General features: G+C 34.4%; 1 protein-coding gene across 1 annotated transcript; it reads right to left on the reverse strand.

The window, feature by feature from the left end:
• Positions 1-317: 317 nt before the first annotated feature.
• LOC128546351 (uncharacterized) lies at positions 318-950 on the reverse strand. Its single transcript, XM_053516784.1, has one exon. It carries the CDS (start codon positions 948-950, stop codon positions 318-320), a length of 633 nt encoding a protein of 210 aa, XP_053372759.1.
• Positions 951-15,252: the final 14,302 nt, after the last annotated feature.

The following is a 15,252-nucleotide window of genomic DNA, read 5'->3' on the forward strand; positions in this document are numbered from 1 at the left end:
ACACGTTTGTTGATATCTAGTGAAAATATCATGAAAGGTGTAACACCATACTGTACATCCTTCATAAATGAGAATAATAAAGTTATTTTAGAATATCAACAATTGCTTTTCAACATAGGGTGAATGTGATTTTGGTAACATTCCCGCAAGTGAAAGTGCGATTTGGTAACTTTTCCGCAGATGGTAAAATGCAATTTTGGTAACTTTTCCACAGATGGTAAAATGCGATTTTGGTAATTTTTCCGCAGATGGTAAAATGCGAATTTGGAAATTTTTCCACAGATGGCAAACGCGGTTTTTGGTAGGTAATTGTGATATCACGTACATTTTCCGTAGATGGTAAATGCGACTTTGGTACCTTTTCCGTAGATGGTAAATGCGTGGTAAATACGACTTTTGTACCTTTTCCGTAGATGGTAAATGCGTGGTAAATGCGACTTTGCTACCTTTTCCGTAGATGGTAAATGCGACTTTGCTACCTTTTCCGTAGATGATAAATGCGACTTTGCTACCTTTTCCGTATATGGTAAATGCGACTTTGCTACCCTTTCCGGATATGATAAATGCGACTTTGGTACCTTTTCCGTATATGGTAAATGCGACTTTGGTACCTTTTCCGTATATGGTAAATGCGACTTTGGTACCTTTTCCGTATATGGTAAATGCAACTTTGCTACCTTTTCCGTAGATGATAAATGCGACTTTGCTACCTTTTCCGTATATGGTAAATGCGACTTTGCTACCCTTTCCGTATATGATAAATGCGACTTTGGTACCTTTTCCGTATATGGTAAATGCGACTTTGGTACCTTTTCCGTATATGGTAATTGCGACTTTGCTACCTTTTCCGTATATGGTAAATGCGACTTTGCTACTTTTTCCGTATATGGTAAATGCGACTTTGCTACCTTTTCCGTATATGGTAAATGCGACTTTGCTACCTTTTCCATATATGGTAAATGCGACTTTGTTACCTTTCACTCTCGCATATTTGCTGACTCAATGTATGAACCAGTTTGCACTTTATAAGCAGTACATGAAAGGAGAAAATTACACAGCATCAATTTAATTTTAAATTATCAATGAGGAAGTGGCAGTAAAACCTATCGTCACGTATTTCATTTGCAGTAAATTAATTGTAAAAGGAGACACTTACACACAATCAGTGTGATGTGTATTAAGGAAATGGCAGATTTCATATTTAAGGTATCCACCCAATTTGCATTGATTTTTATACAGGTCATATCCTGTCGGAGTCTGTCAACTCCCTTTATTCTTGTTGAGCGGGAAAAACTAAAGTAATAAAATGGTTACATTAAATTCTTCAGTCTTATATTTAAAAACATTGATTGTCCAGTCTATTTTACTTCTGCATAAGCGGAAACGACAATAATACGAACTAAAACATGTTGCCAGTGCATTGCACTTCCTAGAACCCTAGAACGCTCTTAAAAGGGACTTTGCTGCTGCTTTAGTTAGCGTCATGTTTTATTCTACACTCCTATTAAATACATTTATTAAAATATACATTACTGGTAGGCACATTGGCACATTAAGTATATTCCATTAAAAAAATAAATAAAAAATATAAAAAACTCAAAAAATGACTTTTTTTCTATGTCTGAATGCACCTACTGACATAAGAATTGTTTACTTCTTTTGAATCAAATTGACGTGAAAACCTGCAAAGTGTGCTAATGAACTAAATAGTAATCTAATTGTTAATAAATTAGATGAAAGATAAAATTAGCACTTCTTGTAAAAGCACTGGTCTAACTTTCGCTTAACCTTTTGGTAGCTCCATCTTTTAAAGCAACTAGAAAACAGGCACATTGAATGTAATTGATGAATATTGCAGAAATTGATAAATAACACAGTCTTCTTTTTTCAACTTACGTTTTCTTTATTTTCAACCAAAATGCATGTATATCAAACTGATAAAAATATATTAATGCCAAATTAAAAGAAAAATGTTAAAGGATTTCCACATTTAAATTAATTCTTTCAAATCAAACTTTTCGATAGCACAAGCACTCAACCTATTACAACCAATATGGCAGACATTATTAAAATAGTTTATTACCGCTATCGTACAATCATGTATTATCAGCCGATAATCTAACTAAATAAAACTATATTAAACATATTTAGATTCAATAACAGACGTGACAGATATTCAAAACAACGAAATTTTTATAGTTCTCACGACAGAGGGTCTAGCTTTTTGGTTCATATAATGTACGATCGACAGTTAGCAAACTGTTTTTATTTATCTGTCTTAACGATTTTATCTCTGTTAATTGACAAATTAAGATTAGGCTGGATTATCTTGTTACACGTCGAGGCGGCAAAATAAACTGTTACAAGGTGGTAAACAGGTTTACGCGTAGTGATTTTTAACATAGATTTATAGTTCTCTCGCGTGTCTGAAAGACCAATTGAGAGGCGGCGTCTTCTAACAGATCAGTATAATATTACACCACACAGACGACCTTGAAATGTAGATATATCAATGATATCACCCTTCTGTCAACTGTATTATCATTTTCATCGTACATATTTTTGATCTGGTTTAGATATCTATAACTAACGCAAAAATGTATGCAGTATAAATTGCACTAGAGACGACGTCTATTAAGAGACCATTTGCATTAAGAGAACACTTTTTGCCTTTCCCCTTCGTGATCTCTCAATGCAAGTTATACTGAATCCAACAATAAGCAGGTCAACAGTAACAAAAACAGGTTATTAAATGAAGAATTCTATTTCAATATGTATAAAAAAAACATAAAAAACACATGCAATTCTTTAATTAATCACTATCCGTTGAGAATTCTGTCCAAAAGAACACATTAGAAAACGTCGTAGGAGGTAAAAAAATTGCAACAAATAATACAGTGTACCGATAAGCCTGGGGAACTTTGGTCAAATCCTATTCATTTAACACTCAACTGTCAGTATTAGCTTGCACTCCCTGATAGAATTTCATATAATTTTACAAAGCCTAGAAGATCAACAAGTCCGGGTACAAGAAACTCAAGAAGGATCATCGTAATATCATTGCCCACTTGAATTGCACACATTCTGCAAAATTGTACACATTCCATACACATGCAGGACATTGCTTTTTAGTTAGCCACAGTAAAGAAAACGTGGGCGCAATCTACAACTGAACTGTCCTTCCTCTAGTTACGCATTGTGTCTTGCGTTCCCGATGTTTCTAGACAAAACGTAATGAAATGCTTAGTATGTTTAAAAAGATGTGACGTCTTTGTTTTATAATATATTGAGAGTTATGGTCCCAATATTGTAAAGCTGATGTTTTCGATACATATTTTACTAGATTTATATAGCGTAATTTTCTTGATGAACAATTTGGTAGGCGCTTTACATACAAACAGCCACTCGGGTGCCAAATTCATTCTCTACTAGTACAGAAACAGAGCGACCTGACCAAAGGGACAGAGAGAGAGAGAGAGAGAGAGAGAGAGAGAGAGAGAGAGAGAGAGAGGCGACATTCGGCGGGGCGATGTTTGGTAGGGCGAAATTCAACTAGGAGACATTCGGCGGGGCGCCATAACGACGTTTGTCGTTGTGTCGCTGCGACAGAACGAAATAACGAAATGGCATAAATCAGCAACCATAGCCATAGGAAAGTATGCATATATCTAACACTTCATGTGACATTTCAGCCTGCCGATTCCGTTGTTTTTATGATAAAAACAAGTTAAACTATAGATCCAGGACACTAAATATTAAGGCTAAAATGACCCAAAACGCAAAAGAGAGAGAGAGAGAGAAAAAAAACAACAACAGTAATATATAGCTTTGTATGAAATTCTTTGTAAATCTATATAAAAAGTACACAAAGTTCACACTCACACGCATACAGACCTCCCGCGTAACTTGAATAGTTTCGTTTGCAACATGTGTATTGTTATAGTATGTAGACATTGTAACATTTTATGGGTATTGCTTTTCAACAATTGGTACCTAATATATCACTTTCTTAACCACAGGGGGACATGTTATCTAACAACTAGGCCCACAATCAGTTAAAACTTTGACCTTACTGTGAATCTTTCTCCCTCATAGTGAAATATCAAATTACGCCACAAAAGTATGAATGAATGTAATACTATACGGGCAGTAATTGTATATCAGTTACAAGAAGGTGTGGAATACAACTTGCAAAAAGGCGTGGCCTCCTTCAAGGGGCGTATGATATATTTTCAGTACAAACAAATACATGTACGTTTAAGCAGTAAAAAGTTAAATTATAATTGCATGGTTATCTTAAAGATTTAAAGGAAACAATCTTCCATTGTGTTCCGGGAAATGGCATAAAACCCTCATACCAAATAAAATAAAATAAATAAATAAAAACTACATCGGCTTATAAATAGTACATGACTGTATAAAACCAAAGTACCTTGTGCACTCCATGTTCTGATTATAGCAGTTACGTTGAGGTATAGGACAAAGGTCTCTAACAGGAAAAGTGACAAGTCGCCCAACTCTTCGTATGAAAAAATGTATAATAATGTGCAAATCTATTGGTACATCGACTGAGCACATGCACATATTAACAAAAACGAATGCAATAAGAACAACAACAGTGAAGAAACATACATGAAAAAAGAATAAAGCAGGTCACCGCCTTTGAACGGGCAGTTGCAAAGACATCACTAGGGACTTTAAAATAGGTAACTGGCTCCAAATTTCACTTTTTAATCCGTTTCATGTTGCTATATTACAAGACACAGTAAATAACACTCACCCCTTTATGTTCCAATCTGTATCATTCATGCAGGAATTGGTCAAAATTAATGAAGGCGGACATTTAAATGTAATTTCGGTATAATAATTGATTATTTTGGCTTCTAAAAAAATCTATTGCAATATCTACAGTGCCACTTTCGCTTTAAATAGTTGAAATATAATCATTTTGTTAAAGATTTATTAGATCTTTTTTTCAATTTGTTCTGTATACGTTAGGCAGCGACAATGTTTAACAACAATATGACGACTTATAAGCGTTTGAACTTAAGAACTTTATACTTGTTTGTATATCAAAGTTCATTTATGTTTGCCAGTCCGACTTCTTCAGACTGGTTTGTGCGATATTGCAAGGTACAGCAGATGTTTAAATCAGATTTCAGGAAGTTTCTTGGTTCCATGTGTAAAACACCCATACACGCAACTCTCAGCCAAAAGAATGTTCGTAAATTTTTCTGATAAAAGTAGAGAACGAACTCTTGAACCCTGATCCGTTTTCTCGGACAATTGAGTCCATTATTTTAGTGATTAATCGTCAGCTGAGGCTGTGCCCAAAATGTAATTCTAAAATAAGTTATTGATGAGTCATCTGTTGGATATGCTGACCAACATGAAGTTAATTCTACTGTAAACAATCGAAAATGTATCCATTGAGGAATGCAGTCAAAATTGTTAATCAGGGCTATCAGAAACCGTGATAACATTAGACGAAAGCGGACCACATAGTTAGTTAATATTCTGGTAATTTCAATGCTAATTTAGCCAATGATAACGCTTCATTTGGATCAGGATAATCATGTCGTTACTATTTATAGTAAGTAAGTCTAAATATAGAATCTTTATCAACAGCCGTGTCTAGATATTACCCTGCAACCAACTTGGCCTTACAATAACCTGACCGATGTTACCAATCCTATTAAATAACAAAGATACTTTAAATACCATACATTCTGGGTTCTATGGGTTCTGATAAACATCTTACATGAGCATGATTATGTTTTACTATTGCGTTCTGTGGTTACTGTTTACGAGTAGGAATGGGTAATTTTATTTACACTGTGTGGTAATGCACGTTATGTGGTTACTGTTTACGAGTAGGAATGGGTAATTTTATTTACACTGTGTGGTAATGCACGTTCTGTGGTTACTGTTTACGAGTAGGAATGGGTAATTTTATTTACACTGTGTGGTAATGCACGTTCATGGTGAAGGGGTATTCCTATGTTCCTTCTTCATGTATGTTAATTTCTGTTAAGTCTTTGTTTATTATTGTATTTTTTTCGTGTTAATGTACACGTATGTATACATTTAATCGTACCGGAGCGTTTGACCATTCCAAATCTATCCCACCACCCGGACTGACACATGCACAGCTTCTTAATACTGATGACCTTTGTAAAGTGCATTCAGAGGACCAGAAAGTGTACACTAAATGATTACGTAGGACTTTCTTAAGAGAAGTACCCTCAATTTTCGGAAATTTTGAAAGTTCATGACAATGATTTATTTTTAAATTGATGTCTTATCATATAAAATATCCTACGCTTTAAACGAATTGTTATAATTTTATCAAATAATTTAAATATGGCTGTGTTTGGGGTGCTCTTTGCTTCCGAGAAATCTACCCTTATCTTTTACTGTTAAAAGCCCTCAGTACTTTCTCAAAAAGCATTTTGCAAAGGTAAAACTTGTTCTCTACCTAAGCTATGTTTGATTAATTTGCAATTAAATGAACTGGTGTTACAACCAGAATCTCACGAAACAATAAATTACTAAAACAAAGTAACATGGTGAAATAAAGATTTAATGTCATTTCATGAAAAAATATAGGGTACATATCTGAAAGAGGATGTGACATGCTACGTTACTATTATAATAATACTGGTATATTGTATAGAACAAATTCTAGGATGGTTTATATGCACATGGTAGGCCTTCCTGACTGATCCAAACCTATCTGTTCTTTGTGATAATATACTCTTTTGTATGTAAATTCATACCTAATTTACTCTGCATGTAAATAGCTACCTATTTTTCTTGCATACATAAATACTAAAAGTTTACTTGCAAGGGTTACGTTTATTTTCCTACATGACTGTTAACACATCATTTGTTTGTCAAGTGTAATGATGCATGCAAATGGTTACCTACATGTTCATCTTCAGACAAAGTATTACCTACATATATGCAAATATATATGGTCTACTGCATGTACATTCTACTTCATGCCAGCGGCTACCTACATGTTCGTTGGCACATTCGCAAAATTACCTATCGTAAACGGTTGCGAACGTTCATTGTTACGAATATGTTAATGTGAATGTAAATGGTACCATGAGTGTTTGTTCACACACACATTTACCAGCAGTTCATTGTTCATGTGAATAAGAATGTTAAATGTTACCAAATTATGTTCATGCTTATTTTTTATTTATTTATTTTACTTTGTTGGGTTTAACCTTGCACCGACACAAATTTATCACGAGCGGGCACCTGAGTAGAGCCACCGACCTTCCGTAAGCTAACTTGATGGCTTCCCTACAGGAAGAACTCAACGCCCCGACTGAGGCTCATCAACGAGGGGCAAGTGATTTGATGTCAACGGCCTTTACCACTCAGCAACGGAGGCCCCCTCCATGTTCATGAGTCGATATTTCATATTATTTGTTCGGAGACAAGAGAATACCATAATTATGGTATACGGATAGCCTTTGTTTTTGTTCTATGTATCAAAGTTTCATCCAATAAAGTACATCTGGATACACTTCTTATTAATTGCCTAGTTATCAATGTTTAGAAGAAAAAATATTCAGGTAAACTTTATGAAACGGATACGCGTTGAAAAACTATCATGTAATAGACCTAATTGCCCCTAATGAAATATATGAGAAAATATGTTTTGATCATTTTTCACAAATTAATGAAAGCAATTGATTTAGTATCTTTAAAAAAAGGCTGCACTAAGAGATCACACATAAACTTTCTATTTTTGATCATTTATTGTTTATGCTATAGTTATTCCAACTCAGAATGTACTGAAATAGAACTTGTTTGTAGGCAGTTATGAATTATTGCAGATTAGATGCTATTAAGATGCTATTAAAATGCTTAGTTTGAAAACTGAAATGAATTTAAAGAGATTGCACATTCTAGAAATAAAACACTAATGCTAGATCTTCACTTAAAGACCAAATATGTTCAGTCAACTACAGTCGCATACTGGCTATACCAACATAATTTCGATGGAACTAATAATCACTAGATCCTTTATTTGCAAACGATATTAAATAAATTAGAACGAAATGACGTTACAGTAGTTTGTGCGAAGATAATTTTTTAACAACCTAATGATAAAAAGTACAAGTCTTGAAATATTCAAAAGTTTTTGGGCATCTTGCTGGGTTTAGTCACATCGACACAAATAAGGTCATATTACGACTTCTTCAAATGTACCAGAATTAAGTATATATTTACATTACACTTAAATCGTACATAACTAACTTGAAACGGTAAAATCTTACGGCAAATTTATCAAGCTTATAATTCACCTTTTGCACCTTTGATACAGTTGATTTTGGCTTCAAATGGTTTCCATAGCGCCACAGTCAGTTTACTATTTCACAATAATGTTATGATTTCCACTTATTTATATTGAAAAACATATGAGCCGCGCCATGAGAAAACCAACATAGTGGCTTTGCGACCTGCATGGATCCAGACCAGCCTGCGTATCCGCACAGTCTGGTCAGGATCCATGCTGTTCGCTTTCAAAGCCTACTGGAATTAAAGAAACTGATAGCGAACAGCATGGATCCTGACCAGACTGCTTGGATGCGCAGGCTGGTCTGGATCCATACTGGTCGCAAAGCCACTATGTTGGTTTTCTCATGGCGCGGCTCATTTGTTATATAAAAATATGACGCAGCATTTAAGATTTTTTTTTTAAATATTTGGAATTTAGAACTTTAGTACTGTTCGTGTATATCTAGGTTTATTTTATAGGTACCAGCTGTTGCTTATACAGTCTTTCAGAAAATCATTTATTTATTTATTTATTTAAGATTTTGAGAGATATTGCAAAATTTAGCAAAACTTGGCACAGATTATAAAAACTTCCCATGTGTAAAGCACCCATATACGGGACTCTTTTTCCAAATGAAAGTTAGTAATTTTTGTTGAAAAGCTTGGGGACCAACTCATCACTCTGGTAAAAAGTTTGCTGACGAACACATAACACCTAGTATCAGTATCGTTCCCCGCCGTTATACATGTACTAACACACCGCTGAGTCCACTCCGGAACGTTATATGTTTATAGCATTATAACCAGCTGAGTATATTGCGAAAAAAATTGATTCATTTATGACTCATCTCATTGATATGCTACCAAGAGGGTTTGTTCTAGAATGTATTAGTTGAGAGGAGAGTCTTAATTGTTAATAAAGGTTATCAGAACCTAAATATACATTTGGTAAATTCAAAGCTAATTTGGTTAATGATTATACGCTTTATTTAGACCAGCATCATTCTCCTGTTACTATTTATTCGAAGGGTAAACTAAATATAGATTCTTTATCAGGACAATGCCTTGAAACCAAGCCGTTCTAACACCAAACTGACTTCTTGTATGAATGCCATTTAAGAGCTGAGAGTCTTTATCTAAAACTCATGATTCATTTTTGTGTTTTAATGACTGATTCTCCACATGCAATACATGTACATAAAGAAATAGGTGTCTGTCTTATAACTGTCATTCAAAACAATACATACAATAATATTCATACAATAATTCAAAATAGGAACATGTTCAAAATTGTACAAAAGAGAAAATAAGATACGGGCAGGGAACGGTTTCGAGGTGGAGTTATATCCATTTATCTCTCAAATATATTATATTAATTTGTGAAAATGATTAAAATAATAATAATAATAACAACAACAACAACAACAATAATAATAATAATCATCATCATCATCATCACTTTCTTTAATGAGGATATAATATATTTTACTATAAGCCGGGCTAACGTGTGTTCCTCAGACATACAACTGAAGACACAGATTGCAAAAAAAAAAAATGGCAGCCAAAAGTATGGAAATATGTTTCAATTGCAGTGAAAATAATGATGCCATGAAAATAATGAAATATATGGTATATCTGATTAGTATCTAAGAAGTTACTTACTTACTTGCAATGGCAAAGGCCACCAACAACAGCTCTCCGACGTCTCTGGTCCTAAGCAATATAATCTCTACTCCGGGTGTTAGTTCGTTTCTTGTGTTTGCACTATGGGTGCCATATTTGAGCATTCCCTCTGTTGTTTTGTATCGACTTCCTGAGCGTGTAGCCCATCGAAACCCATCTCCGTTTTCTGATTTCCACCTGGAATGATTAGACTAATAAATGATGCAAAAAGTGGGCGGTCAACGTACATTTTCACAAATTCTACTTTTTCAACATTTCAGTATCATTTTTACCACATCAAGATGACCTGAAGATATCTGTGAAATGTCTTGTCTTTTTATGATTAAAAATTGATAATGCTGAATTGTATCATATGTATTTTGAACATGTTTTTTATGCAAAATAGAGTCGTTTGCAGAAAGAAGTCTGGTGGCAGATTACTCCTTTTTGCATTCACTATTTCTACAGTAATTACCCTAAAATATTATTGCATAAGGATACGTGTGCATTTTGTAGAACTGTTTACCGCTTGGACATATAAAAACTTCACAATTATTAATGAATATATTTTTTAAATGTTGATTTACACAGCAAATAGCTTATAATCAGTATTATTATAAACACTAGTGTATCCATTTAACCTGCGAATAACTTTTTACTCAATATGAAAAAGGCACCGTATTAATGTTCATTTTTAAATTGAAGGAGTACCCAAATATGTAAAGAACAAACACAAAGCGGTAGAAACTATTTATAGTATTTGTATGTTACATCTGTTTTCATGGTTTCGCCTACATGTTGCGGACAGCTTAACAGAACTGTAGTCCTTGTTCTATAAAATAATGTTTTGATGATACAAGCTTTTTTTTGTTACTTGTAAAGTTTAGAGTCCTTTAAAATAGATATTTCTTTCAACCATTCCTCTTTAATAGCACGTTCTGACAAAAAAGTACAATATCTCTTATCTCTGTTCAGATGAGCACAGAGAGAAAATGGCATTCTGAAAAACTGTCAGTGTCAGCATGAAGAAATAAATAAACATGATTACAAATTTCTCCATCTCAACATACTTTGTACGTCTACCAATACCTGTACTTCAATTCTATAGAAGATTTATTGAGATCTTTACGTATTGTCCAAGGTTGGGATGTACGATCAAAAGTTAGGTCGAACTCGTGTGGGAAGTTGGAAAACTCAACACATACGGTTTTTTAAATGAAAACGGCATTTATTCAAAATGCCATAAAATTATTACACAATATAACGATTATCTTACATCTTGTAAATAAGAAAAACCCGAATGGCAAAAAGGCACAAAAAAAAACGCCCTACACAGCTAATATAAGACAGAACAACAGTAAAGATAATTTAACAATTTCATAATACTGACCTTTGGGTTAGATAATGAAAACACAACATAATGAGCAAAAGACATTTTGTGACTATTGTATAGATGTAAAATAATAACATTGAACAATACAACATGGTATTAAACGCCCCTGACCTTGGACTATAAATCTTGGGTTGGCGTAGTTTGAGGAGGTGGTTAAAATGGGAAAGCCCGCGCCAAATAAAACAACGAATTTAAATTCAGCCATTGTTCAAGAGACATCACTTGGTGAAACTCTCAATAAAGATTGGTTAACGCCATAATTTATAAAAAGCCCCGTTATGTTCCGGACATACGTACTGATGAATGTCGTGTCCAATGACATAATTATAATTATGTATGCATATATATAATCTATGTATTTTCCAAGGTTGAGTTGTAAGAAACAACACATTCTGGTTTTGAATGAAAATGGGCATTTATTGAGATGCCATAAAATTACACAAAATAACGATTGTATTACATAACGTAAAATTCTACTTGTTAATAAAGATAAACCGAATAAACATAATTATGTGGCAAAAACCCGCCAAAAAGAGAAGCCGCTGCTCAGTGAGATCGCATTGAGATACGAGCTCTTTGTAATATCTAGTTTGTTTTTGGATATAATAATATAAGATAAGGTATGTTTATTACAGTCTTACTCTGCAGATATCACACACACACACACACACACACACACACACACATGCCTTTAGCCCTCGGAACCAGCCAAACTAAAATATATTCTTTAAAATGATAGAGGATCATATCACATGATACAGGTTATCATCATCCATTAATCATACTGTGCTTAAATTCTTAATATACAGATACCACAGGAGAAAAGTGGAATTAGTGATAAAATTATCAAAGTAACCCGGACATCAAGTGGAGGTTTTTGTCGAGTTTAACGTCGCACCGACACAATTATAGGTCATATGGCGACTTTGCAGCTTTGATGGTGGATGAAGACCCCAAGTACCCCTTCGTGCATTATTTCATCCCGAGCGGGCACCCGGGTAGAACCACCAACCTTTCGTAAGCCAGCTGGATGGCTTCCTCCCTCACATGAAGAATTCAACATCGAGTGGAGTGGAGTGGAGTAAACTGAAGTATATGGTAATAATATGGAATTAAAGTCGTTCTATTTTAGACAATAAATAATTGCATTGTTCAGTGAAAAAGCAAAAGAATTGCTAATGAGATTCCATAATTTATGTTTAAGTTGGGAAATTCAATCCTTGCAAAAATGCGACATTGAAATTTATAGCATTGACTTGGTATTCATCATGTTTTTATTAAGTAACTTTAGTATCATATTGAGATTTCTTAGAAATGTGCGAATCATTACATCATTTCAACAAGGCTTAATCAATAAGTTTATTAACCAATTACAAGTTAATTATCCATTAGAGTTGATTTAATATTTTATCTGATAATTTTGGTATCTTAAATACAACAATTATTTTGTAAAAACGATTTTTTTTCTTTGAAAAAAAAAATGTTTCAGATATTGAATCAAATATTGATTCTGGACCATTTTCTCGCAGAACAACATATGAGCCGCGCCATGGGAACACCAACATAGTGACTTTGCGACCAGCATGGATCCAGACCAGCCTGTGCATCCGCGCAGTCTGGACAGGATCCATGCTGTTCGCTATCAGTATCTCTAATTCCAATAGGCTTTGAAAGCTAACAGCATGGATCCTGACCAGACTGCGCGGATGCGCATGCTGGTCTGGATCCATGCTGGTCGCAAAGCCACTATGTTGGTTTTCTCATGGCGCGGCTCATATACACAACTAACAGACCATCCGCAAGAAAATGCAAGTAATCTCTCTAAAATCCAACACCAGAGGAAAGTAAAGAGGGGGAAGAAATAACACAATGCACAAATAAGAAAGTGCATAGACAGCTGATGGAACTGGTAAATAGAAAAGAAAGTACATAGACAGCTAATGGAACTGGTAAATAGAAAAGAAAGTACATAGACAGCTAATGGAACTGGTAAATAGAAATAAAACAGTTTAGGAAAACATAAAATTCCTAAATAGCAAACGAGCTCATCAACTTACGAATGCAGTGTTAGGAAACTTAAAAACCGTTACATCTATATGATGTTATTCAGTACTCTTCAAGCTGGATTGTTCAACATTCTCACAAGGGACTAACTTAACTGAGTATTGCAGTGGCAATGCAGAGTTCCCCTACCAGCGGAAAATACTCTGTTAGTGTTTGACCTTCGTGGTTGTCGCCAAAGTTTTAGGACTTAAATTGCTTCAAGGCATTTAGGAGCTAAGAAACAAAAACTGTCTTTACTTAAAGTTCACCTATAACCTTGACCTACAAGCTTAAGTCGATCACGTGCCCGAGATATTGTCTCATCATGGGGAATATTTGTGTTTAGTACTAATATAATCCATCAATGCACATAAAAGTTAAACGTGACCGTTAACAGTGGTCTTTATGTGCACTTTTCACGTACTAAGTTTTATGAACCCAGCTTGAAAACGTATTGAGTAATTGGAGGATCCGTATTTGCGGACGGATAGACGAACGCACGGACAAACAGACGGATGCAGAGCATTCCAATAGTCCCTTCCTGTGTTCCACCGATAGGGGACTAAGAAACATTTGCTGTTGTATCAGACGGCAATTATTTTTATTCATTAGAACACGAGATTTGAGTTTATGCTGCGAAGGCAGAAACACTTACATTTTCTGTGTTTATAATTTTGCGAACTAAGTGAAAATATATAGAAATAATGCGAGACAGAACAATGAAGCGCCAGAATGTTTGCTATTTACTAGTATAGCTTTTGCGAGAATAAAACAACAAAGATTAATATTGAAATCTAAAGTTTGTACACGCCGGTGTAGTTTTATCAACAGATTCGATGCTATTACAGATACATTTATCACATTAAGATAAATCTGTATATCACGACAATGTAAGCAAGTGCAGAGACACGGGGACCTTATACGTCTTTGGTATAGCACAGCTATAAGGCAAGCCCATGACCGTCCGCACTCGAAGAGGGTGCTCTACCACAAGGCTACCGAAATAAGTAAGAGGGTTTACCACAATATGTTTGTATAAAATGCATTAAAATGGTTACCTAGATGTCTACTGACATTTAGATCAGTCAAAAGTGTTTGCTAAAAATAACCTTAAAGAAAACGAACTTTGAACTTCACGGCCATGGCGGGGATAACCAAGCTGTATATTTGTTACAAGAGTTATATATGCATTTATTATATACCTATATAAATTCTGTAAAATTCGGCTTGTATTTCACAATTAACAAGAGTGCAAGAATGTCACAATATACGCCCGTCAGAGCAAATTTCTTTACTCTAGCACCTGTATTTGCAAATGGAATTTTAACTTTGTGGTTGTTTAGTAATAACTAAGTGTTTTGTTTTTCTAAGTCCACAAAAAAACTCCTTACCAGGTAGAGATACCTTAAAATACACCTAAAATTGGAAAGTAACATCTATGTTGTACCACAGAAAAGTGGTCTTGGTTTTTCCCTACGGTCAATTATAAAAAAGTTACAATATAAGTTATTTATAGTAACAACTAAGGGAAGTTAATCTTAAAAAAAAAAAAAAAAAAAAAAAAAAATAAAAAAAAAAATTGTAAGTCCTCACAAAAATCTTTACCAGGTAGAGACTGGTCAAAATACACTTCAAAATTGGATGTAGCATGCATATTGTACTACAGAAAAGTGGTCTCGATTTTTCCCTATGACTAGTAATGAAAAAGTTACAATATAAGCTATTTATAGTAACAACAAAGGGAAGTAATTCGAAAGAAGGGAACTGCGCATGACACTTCGTCTCATGATGGTGTATAATTGTGTCAAGTTACATCAAAATCCCTCCATGCATGAAGAAGAAATGCTTCGGAC

Source organism: Mercenaria mercenaria, chromosome 10 (assembly GCF_021730395.1).
Source record: "Mercenaria mercenaria strain notata chromosome 10, MADL_Memer_1, whole genome shotgun sequence".
Lineage (NCBI taxonomy): Eukaryota > Metazoa > Mollusca > Bivalvia > Venerida > Veneridae > Mercenaria > Mercenaria mercenaria.

Coding starts and splice junctions, on each gene's coding strand:
- LOC128546351 (XM_053516784.1), bottom strand. CDS start 950: ATGGAAAAGGTAGCAAAGTCGCATTTACCATATACGGAAAAGGTAGCA.